The sequence below is a fragment of the Cyprinus carpio genome, unplaced genomic scaffold (assembly GCF_018340385.1).
Source record: "Cyprinus carpio isolate SPL01 unplaced genomic scaffold, ASM1834038v1 S000006454, whole genome shotgun sequence".
In the NCBI taxonomy this organism is placed as follows: domain Eukaryota; kingdom Metazoa; phylum Chordata; class Actinopteri; order Cypriniformes; family Cyprinidae; genus Cyprinus; species Cyprinus carpio.
The window spans coordinates 101157-111986 of NW_024879136.1; the positions used below are offsets into that span (position 1 = coordinate 101157).

General features: G+C 37.7%; 1 protein-coding gene across 4 annotated transcripts; it reads left to right on the plus strand.

The window, feature by feature from the left end:
• The first annotated feature begins 283 nt into the window (after positions 1-283).
• On the plus strand, positions 284-4006 carry LOC122133978 (acyl-CoA-binding domain-containing protein 4-like). Of its 4 annotated transcripts, XR_006159228.1 has the most exons (10): positions 360-525; positions 737-883; positions 1102-1222; positions 1366-1450; positions 1607-1727; positions 1808-1936; positions 2182-2270; positions 2382-2400; positions 2481-2598; positions 3501-4006. XR_006159228.1 is itself a non-coding variant. In XM_042754079.1 (9 exons), the coding sequence occupies exons 3-9, from the start codon at positions 1128-1130 to the stop codon at positions 3593-3595; spliced, it is 831 nt and encodes a 276-aa protein (XP_042610013.1). In that variant the 5' UTR covers positions 284-353; positions 475-525; positions 1102-1127; the 3' UTR covers positions 3596-4006. The 4 variants fall into 4 exon arrangements, 3 of the variants coding, with proteins under 3 accessions (XP_042610013.1, XP_042610011.1, XP_042610012.1); XM_042754079.1 differs by lacking the exon at positions 737-883 and adding an exon at positions 284-353 and having other exon boundaries at positions 475-525; positions 2382-2598; XM_042754077.1 differs by having other exon boundaries at positions 2382-2598; positions 3501-4000.
• Positions 4007-10830: the final 6824 nt, after the last annotated feature.

Sequence of the window (10830 nt, forward strand, 5' to 3'; positions counted from 1 at the left end):
AGAGTTTAGACCATAGGGTAGGAGTAGCGTTTACCGTTCCAGAATTTCATTTATCAGTAAGGGAAAGGATCAATAATGAATTATCTGTTTATACAGGGGAAATGATAGCACTATTAGTAGAAATACAGTGGATAGAAGATATAAGACATATTTTTATCTTTAAAAAAATGGAGGGGAAGGGAGTATGTCATGTTGATCCACACTCCATACCAGTTGGTGGCGGAAATACACCATTTTGTTGTTTTTCAACCGCCAATAAAAAGAAGAAGAAGAAGTTCAGCGGCCAATCACCGTCGTAATACTCCACCACGTGACTGAACCAGGACGTGATCCCTTGGTCGAAGTTCCAAGAGGTGAAAGATCCCTTTTTTTTTTTTTTACGAAGACAGCATAATGAAGTTCTCAAACTCACTGATTGTACAAGGTGCACCGCTTTGATGAAATGTGATCGGTCGTTATATTGTCTTATTACAGTTATATGCTAGGTTCGGGTGTAATGGCAGCAGGAGTAACGTTACAAGGCAGGTGAGTTGAAACTCGTTTACTCTGCTTGACCCATTGGCTAATGACCTCAAATCAAAGAGCACATAAAATCTATGTTTCCTGGAAGACGGATAAAAATTATAATGATTAAATAAGTGTAATCGTACAAGTAATCTGAGAGAACAATTTCTTCCGAGACTTGATTTCTGAATGACAGAATGACACATTTGTCACCTGTGAATATAATTCACAGGTTGTCCAGTTAATGAACATTCGGCTGCAGGAGTGTGGGAAAAATAGACACCATCTGATATGCCATCTCTTACAATGACAGAGATCGAGGACTGTCAAAGGCGCTTTCAGGCGGCTGTCGACGTCATTCAAAGCCTACCCAAAAATGGTAGCTTTGCTCGTCTTTTGCAAAAATAAAATGTTTGGTGAATGACACAATCACTGTTATGTACAATAACAGCATTCTTTTGTAGCAGATATAAAATGTACATAGCTTGTTATTGCAAGCATCTCTGTAAATTATATAAGTCTACCTCTTCGCACTGATTTGCATAAATTTGCAGCAGCTCATTACTCCAGGGTAAATTTTAAATTGTACTTACACAGGTTCCTACAGACCCTCTTATGAAGTTATGCTGAGGTTTTATGGTCTATACAAACAGGCAGTCTGTGGCCAATGTACAGCGTCACGCCCAGGATTCTGGGACCCTGTAGGCCGTTACAAATGGTAAAGCTTTTAAGCAGTTATAAACATCATATTCAAGTGCTAAAATGTGCCTAACTAAAGTACATGTGATGGTCTTCAGAGCCCTCAGAACATTTAAAGGACTTGTTTAACTTCATGGCATGTTTTTTCTGGTCTTGTGTCAGGGATGCTTGGAATCAGCTTGGAGACATGAGTCGGGAGAGTGCCATGGCTGCTTATGTGGATGAAATGAAGAAAGTTGCACAAGAGGTAGGAGAGCTTCAATAATAACGAAGATATTCATAAAACAACTTTAGGGTAAAGTAAGTGTAGCTAAATGTTCTCTAAATCCAATTTTTTGTCAGAGTGGCCAAGCAAATTATTTTTTTTCATATAAATAAATTTGCTGTAATGTATTAATTACAGGTTATAGACACCATGCAAATCAATGAGAAGACTGCATCTTTTTTCCATTATTTTGAACCTCTCTATCATGTCATTCATGATATGCCCAGACCTCCAGAGCCACTTTTATCTCTCAGATCAGGTGAGCATTTTTTTATTTATTTAGGTAAAATACAATGAGTTCTATGTGATAAAACTATGATTTTGGTGTGCATTTTAAAGATGTAAATGCCAGAGAACCAACTTATGGTTGGGCTGATCATGAAGTGGAGAGGGCAACTCGAGAACCCGCTCTTCAACAGGAGGACACAGGGATGGTTCCTGAAAGTGAACTTCAATCTGATAGTTCAGGTAGTGTAATAATTATCTATAAATGAGGGATCCAGAATATTTTGCAGCCCCACCAAAACTTTACACTTGTTTTTATTATTATTATTATTATTATTATATTGGAACCTGCACCAGTTATGATCACTATCCAGGACATGTCCCACCACACTTCCTGTTTAAACATTTGACAACTGTATAAGTTTATAAATGATGCCAAGATTGTGTGCACTATATTTCTTCTCTTTCATCGCCATATATGTGTATAGAGGCACATGTGTCTGAGGTTCAGAGGCTGGCCAGTGACTCAGAGAGTGAAATCTTCTGTGACTCGTTGGAACAGCTGGACACTGATAAGGTCTAAAATTTGACTAAATCTAATAAAAATGTTTGTAACAATCTATGTCTCACAATTTGTACACTCTTTATTTGTTATTTTATTTTATTTATTTTTTTTGTGCACATACAGCTTGCTGCAATGCCAGATGGTAATGCCAGTTCCCAGAATGGGCATTCACTCATTGAGACCTCTGGAATCCAAGTGCGTCATTACAGCCCTCTCTCTCAGGTGATTCAGATCGGTGCTGGACATGGTGGTGAGGGGGCAGAAGATAGGCATGGTCCTCCCATTAGGAGGAGAACCACAGGGAGTGAGGGGATGCAGCAGGGCTGGAGGAATCCCTCAGGTAAGTTTAATTTAATTGCATATTATAAACCACAACACCCTTTTGACGTTCTTGTGTCACTTACAAGTGCCACCATGTAACAATATTTTGGTAAATTTTATAAAATTGTTATAAATATCCAATTGCATGGATCCCTACATTTACATAAACCGTTTGAGAGTTTGGGGTCAGTAAAGTCCCAATGAAATGCCTTGAAACCATTTATCTAATATAGAGAACTGTGTTGCCCATGATGTTATAAGAAGTGAAGCCACTGCCAGGGGCAGACTTAACCAATAAGCAGTGTTGGGGATTAACTAGTTATATGTAACGGAATTACATAATTTATTTACAAAATGAATGTGACTGTAATCTGTTAGAGTTACTGAGATAAAATGTGTAATTAAATTACAGTTACTTATAAAAAATGTTAATATTTACTAAGGGGGTTACATCTAAATATTCACTGCCGCTGACGGACTGTCCCATATTAGCATATTTCCGCCCTCAGCCAGTTGTACATTGTCTGCCATTTTCTTTGCGCTCAAGCAAGTATAGCCAACATTGCCTTGTAAGCAATGCAGGTGTTTTGTAGTTGGATGTAAAAGTGAACATAAGAGTCTTAAATTTCTCCCGACATCGGGAGTCACTGAGGACGCAGTGGATTAGTTTTGTTTTTGATTGTAAAGAGACACTGAATACACCTACATTTGTTTAATGTCTGCTCAAATCATTTAAATCCAGACCTGCTTTCTGAACAAGGGCCAATTTAAGGCAGGTTTTGCTAAAACCAAACCAAACTTATTTCCAGGGTTCATACGGGTGCTTAAAATCCAAGGTTTGAAAAATGCTTGGATTTTGGATAAAGTGCTTGAAAATGCAGTTGCATTGGTTTCATAATAATTTGCTTTCTTGCTGAATAGTTGCGCCCTCTGATGGAGCAGAGCAGGAGATAAAAACTTGCTGGGAGGTTGCTGCTTCAGTGAGCGATGGCTTGAAAATGACAAATTATGGTTAAAATGAGAACTAAATACTTGAGTAATACTCCTGGTAAGTCTGTATTTTTTTTTTTCATGGAAGAGTCTGTGCTTTCAAGCCATATATAAGGTAAACAAAAATTTCCCTGCTCAGTTAAACTAAATCTTTAAGACTGTCGCGATTAAAGTGAAAACGAATGAAAAAGTGTGTATTGTGGCATACGTTTAAGATCTGCTCACAATGCATACAAATTTCTGCTCAAATTTCTTTATGCAGGTTTTTTCCCCAGCGTTAGGGTTAGGTTATTGATAGGCATTATAACAAATCACACATGGTGTTGCATATGTATTATTTTTATTGTTATTTAATTCTAACATTATAACATGAATAGTAGTGAAACTGTTATACAGTTTAAATTATTTATACCATAGTCCAGTGTTTCCCAGGCAGCATATATATGCAAACTCATTCTCTGCCAGCAGGAGGTGCTGTGGAGTGGGAGAGATCGAGGTTTCCCCGGTAACCGCTGTACACAAAGCAGCGCCCTGCTCTAAAAAGCTCATTTTTTTACACATTACATGCAAGATTAAATGAAAATGACATCCATTTTTCTGAAGACAGTCAGTTTCCTTCAGAAATACAGTGATATAAAATCACCCGCACTCAATGTATGGGAAACACTGTAGTCTCATAATTGAAGTGTAAATTCTGCAGATTACATCATTGCCCAGTATTGTATTGTAAGCAATTTATTATTATAAAAAAGTTTTCATAATTGTAACATACATATTTACATACATAATTATTCAGGTGCATGTGTAATAGGTTAAGCCTGCCTGGTTTAAATGTTTCAAAATGATTAACAGTTGAAAACATTCGTTTAGAACTTCAGAAAAGTAATAAAATGTAATCAGTTATTATTAATTTATTAAAGTAATTAAAATATAGTTACACTACTTATTACATTTGAAATAGGGTAACTTGCAATCTGTAACCTATTACCTTTTGATAGAAACCTTCCCAACACTGCCAATAAGTGAGGTAAGCAGCTGCTTAGGACTCCAGGGACTCAGGGAATCTGATATTGGCAAAACATATTTAGCAAACGCTCCAGTGCATATTTGTGCGTATACTCTGGAGAGTATCAAAAGTTTCTATTTACACCGGGTTTTTGCAGTGTTGAGCAGTGTAGCCACTCACAGACATATCTGTTGATTTCCTGAACTTAATGGCCAATCAGAGGTGTTTAAGCTAGAATCCACTTATCACTCGAAATGCCGAAGTTTGTTTATTGATGAGTTCTGTGCACAGTACACTTACCTCTCATTGTAGCAAAGAAAGTGTAGACACAATGTAAAGAAAAGATTCAGTCTGCATTGCAGAGAGCCTCATTGATTATAATGGAACTTTGTAAGATTGCGATGAACTGAAGTAAGTGACAGCTTTTAGTGATTATAAAAGGGAGCACCCTTTGCATGCTTTATAGGCTAGATATCAAGGGTCTTCAACCAGGGAGCAACATTGGTACTGTAGGGGGTCTGCAAATTAAAAAGTGACGTGACATTCAGCCAAGTATGGTGACCCATACTCAGAATTAGTGCTCTGCATTTAACCCATCCGAAGTGCACACACACACACACACTGTGAACACACACCCGGAGCAGTGGGCAGCCATTTTATGCTGCGGCGCCCGGGGAGCAGTTGGGGGTTCGATGCCTTGCTCAAGGGCACCTAAGTCGTGGTATTGAAGGTGGAGAGAGAACTGTACATGCACTCCCCCCACCCACAATTCCTGCCGGCCCGGGACTCGAACTCACAACCCTTCGATTGGGAGTCCGACTCTCTAACCATTAGGCCACGACTCCCCCACAAATTAATGTTTAATCAAGTAATTTTTTGTAAAAAAAACTAAATAAAATAAAAAACATGGGTAAAAAAAACCCCATTACAAAATCAATTATAAATATAAGCATAGGCAGACTTATCCAATAAGCTAGGTAAGTGGCCGCTCAGGGCCCCGGGGAATCAGGGGGCCAATTTTGATATTGGCAAAACATATTTTGCAAGCACTCCAGTGTGTATTTGTGTTCCGGAGAGCATCAAATGTTCACTCACCTCTCAAAACACCACGAATTTGTCAAGTGCTGAGCTCTGCAAGCTCACAAATCCTCTATTATAACAACACGTAGACACAATGTAAATAAGAGATTCATTGTGCAGTGCAGACAGCTTCATTAATTAATGGAACGTTGTCAGACCGCAATGAACTGAAGTGAGTGACAGCTTTTAGTGATTATAGAGGGAATGATCTTTGCACACTTTCTAGGCTGAACGAGTTGGCATGAACTAATTTTATGACATTTGAATCCGTTTTGTAAAAAGATTGAATGAAGGTTACAATTCATTAAATGGACAAGTGCATTTTTTTTTTTAATAATGTCTTATTATAATAAGTTATTTCTAATATAGCTTTACAACAGCATCAGGTTGACTAATCCATTTACTTAAGATGTGAAGAGGTAAATAAACTATAAACTATGAGGGAGAGCGAGCAAATAAAAGTTAGGTGTAAAAGAGCACATAGTTATTGTGTTGGGGACCCATACCAAGAAATTTACTAAGGGCCCCCAAATTAACACAAGTCCACTCCTGAATATAAGCACCCTGAAACGAAAACAAGAGCACCCTCAGTTGATACTACAGTGTTATAATATTATTGGCGAAACAGATTTATCAAACGCGCCATTGTGTTTTGGAGTTTGAGCTCTGGAGAACATGAAATGTTCCCGTTTACAGCTTGTTTTTGCAGTGGTGAGAAATGTAGCCAATCAAAGACATGTTTGTTGATCTCTTGAACGCAATGGTTCAACTCAGAGGTGTTTAAGTTAAGAGTCCACTCAGTGCTCAAAATGCCAGGGTTTTTATTCAGTGTGAAATTAATGCTCACTCTCCTGAATCCTCTCTCATTAACAAACAATGACCCCAATGTAAGTAAGAGTTCATTATGCTGTGTAGATAACTTTAATGATTTTAATGGAACATTGTGAGATTGCGAAATGAATAGTAAGTGACAGCTTTTTTGGTGATTGTAAAATGAGCGGTGTTTCGCACTTTTGAGGCTATATAGCTATAATCTGTTGAAATTAAAAGTATTGCACTGCATCCGAAATCTCGAACTTCTCTAGTAGTTGAAAACCAGTATGTGAGGCAAGTAGCATGTCTTCAGAATTCATAGTATTTGAAAAACAGTAAGCAAAATGTGTACCCGGATGACCTATTTCTCATGCCCGGATTCTGAAATGCACATTCGGTGGACACTTTACTATCCCATGAGGCCATGGGGAGAGGATTTATGAATGGCAGAGAAGCGACGCAACTGTCGCTGGTAGGCCCTGGCAGGTCAGTAACAACATAATGGATGTATTACGTCTGAATTTCATTCATACTACCCATATTCATACTATATACAGTAGAACATACTTTTTTAATGGTTGTGAAGTAAATTCAAATTCAAATGTAGTACCTACTCAGTACACAATTTTGGACACACCATTGTTTTTCATGCTGCTAAGACAGGGGTAGGCAAGTTCGGTCTAGAGAGCCGGCAGTCCCTGCAGCGTTCAGCTTCAACCCTAAATCAAACCCACCTGGACAAGCTCATCAATGTCTGTCAGGAGTACTAAGGCTACAGGCAGGTTAGGTTTTTATTTTAGGGTTGGAGCTGAATTCTGCAGGACTGCGGCTCTCCAGGACTGAACTTGCCTACCCCTGTGCTAAGAGAATCAACGGCCGATAAAACCACAAGTTTTTTTGAAAAAAGTGAACTATACATAGTAAATGTATGTTTCATTCTGGAATCTGCATGTGACATTTGTGATACTAGCCATGGGACCCAAAATATGGCATGTCAAAATAGATATTTGCAATGGTAAATGCACAAGATAGATTACTAGAAAAATATTCATAATTGAATATATATTGAAAAATATTGAAAGCTTTTTTTGTAAAAAGTAATGCCTTGCAAATAATTGTAAATTGTCCGGTAACATTTACACCCTGGGGGGGGGGCACATTGACTAATTCTCTTCATGGCGGAAGCCCTTGCTTACAGTTACATCTGCACTTTATGAGAAACGACTCACTCAGTGATTTGATTCGTAAAGTGATTATTCACCAAAAAATGTACTAATGTCTGGTCTTAATTACTAAACCTCATGTTTGAAGCCACTTATGTAAAACATGGGCATTTTTAATGATGTCCTAATGTTTCTGGGCCTGTGAACTTTTCAGTTGCATTGCTGATCTATGGCCGGCTCAGAAAGCTCTTTGGCTTTCACCCAAAATATCGTAATGTGTTCTTAATAGGTCGTACATGTTTGGAACCACATATAAGGATGAGTAATTACGGAACATAATTTTTTTTTTTTGGGTGAACTATCCTTTAATTGTCCATCTGTCACAGTAACATTATGTGAATATTTTTAATCGTGAATTTTTAATAACCGTGTAGCTAACGTGTCAGTTAACAGTAAATGGTCCCTCTGACTAGTAAAATTACAATGTTAGACTCTGCAAATCCATTAAACTAATTTAGAACAACGTGCAGACAACTAATGAATTGTAGTTTTTTATTCAATATTGTTTTTGTTCTGCTGCATTATAACCAGTAATATATAGGCAAGTGATGCACGTTGCAACAACAATAATGTGATCTACTGTCTTAAACTAATATACATGTAACATAATATAATTTTTATTTCGTAAATCTTAATATGGTCAGGTTTTCCTATTAATATTAAAGGGTATAGGTCACTCTCTGCTTTAAACAGTGTTTGTATCAGGGGATTCCCTGACTCCCTGTCTCTAATCGGCCTAGGGGTTCCTGCCCTGCAAAAAACGTTGAATACCCCTGCTATATTAACTCATTCAGAATTTGAACGAAAATCCTTGGTTTTTTCATTGCTGCCAAAGGACCAACGCCCAGTACACGCTGCAAAGTTTCGGGATATCCGAATAGCATTTATAATCTCTTCTCTCACACTTTGCGTTATAATGCAGAGGATTCTAATGTTTGATGTTTTAATCTCCTTTATTGTGCTTTAAAATACAGCCTACTGTGTAGAATTCAAATGGGTTGATACATTTTTGTGGTCCACATATTATATTCTCTCGATTGTGTCTCGCGAGCGGACGCACTTTGAGCGCACTGTGTGCAAGGCTTTGAAGACTTTGGTGACACGCGAAGCCAGAATTCATTCACACTCTAATGGAAGATTTGTTTAAACTGTCTGAATCACTCCTTACCCCTTATATAGGAACTATGTGCCATTAGTCATAAATAACGAATGCGGTGAAGAATTTACCAATTCAGCATCTTTAGTGTCTATTATAGTGTGTAGGGTGGATTTGCTTCAGGACCTCAAGAGCATGTTGATTGGAACCATGAAAATTTAATGAGAAGCTAACGTGCAAAAATGATGTCATCAAAATGGTTTGAATCCATATTGGCAGACTATATATCTTTCCAAATGCAAAATTTGTCGTGTTTTAGAAAACAATAGCCTGTAGATAACCGTATGACTAACATAGACTATGACCAAGTTTTTTTATGGACAGCAAGATGTATCCATTGGAATAAAGTACAATTTAAAAACTATAATATTGTAATATTACACTTTAAAATAACTGTTTATGTTCTAATATATTTTAAAATGTAATTGTTTATTCCTAAAGCCTGAATTTTTAGCAGCTTCAAATGGCCGTTATTAAGTTTCACTTGAGCCTTCAGAAAGCAGTCTATCTAAGAATGCTGATTGGATGTTATACTCAAGAAATAAAAATTGCTTTTGGGTCTAAAGAAGAAAGTCAATCAAAATATATTTATCATCACAATTATTAGTGCATAACAGGACCAGGGTGATCTCGAAAGTGGTGGATGTTATCCCCAACACTGAAACCAAAAAACTATGTATGCATATGTTTTTTGTTCCAGGTTATATGGCGAGGTGGGCAGGTCGGCTTGCCTCAGGCTGCCGGTTCAGGGGACCAGGGGGCAGAGACAATTCTGAGGGGTGGTCCTGACAGGCTACAGAATACGCCTGGGTGCAGCAGCAGAGATATTCTCGCCTTAGGCAAAACTCCAGAGAGGACATGCAGAGCGTCATGGAAGTCGACTAGAGGTGGTTGAATGTCTTGCAACTTGCAAATGTACAGGTACGAAAGCTGAATAAAATAAAAGCCAAAGAAGTGATGTTATTGGTGTACTGAGCAGTACAAAGAACAATAGACAGAACTCTGCCATGGTTTCAGTAAGCAAATATTAATTTAAATATATAAAATAAAAAACAATGAAATGTTGTAGGAGCGAAGTGAATAGCCCAAGTATAAATATTTTTGATTGCCCGCAAGATTACCATATGTCTGGTATTGTGGGCATGGTCAAATGTTATGCAACTTAAAGGTCTATTCATACGTTTATTTAAATTGGTTGTGCAAACTAATTTTCTCTTCATTAATCTTTTATTTTTTATCGTTTCCACCTCTAGTTGATTTTGTATAAAGAAATAAAAATTCACGAGCGTCTTTATTTTCATTTTGATCTGTATATTGTGCTTAAGCCGTCTCAAAGTTCACAGCGGCGATCCCAATTTACAAATGACAGCTGCAGCGACTGAGGTACAACGTGTGCCCGACTTAGTACGACTTTCCAATCCTCCGTTTCCTTGCTTGTCACCATGCCGTTCTCAATCATATGGTGTTGTATTTTTTGATCAAATAATGTGTGGGAAAGCGAACTCCTGTCCTATTTTTAATTTCTGTTTTAACAGGGATAAATGAGTGGCCATTTGACATCTCATAGACGTTTACACTGCTGCTGTTGTTAGTGTGCCTTTTTGTGACTCAGGGCACTGAGTTTTGTGATGAGATGGAGGAAGAGAAAGATTGATATGGGCTTATGACTTTACTGGTACTGATTTCAAATGAAAGTAGGTAAACTGTCCCAGTGAGAACTAATTAATTTGTGACCTAGCGTTTGTGCTTTAATGTGTAGCACTTTGGTTAGGATGATGTGAAGAGAGTAAATGTTCTAATCTCATATCTTATAAATCCTGATTATTGAATCTTGTATGAACAAGATGAATGCAGTTCATCAGAGGACTCCTGGGGCGTTAAGTAGTATTTAATGTTCATGAGGCATTTCCACGTAATTCTGGTTAAATGTAGTTCTGTGTGCAGAACTTGGTCAATAATGATATACTATACATACCATCATAT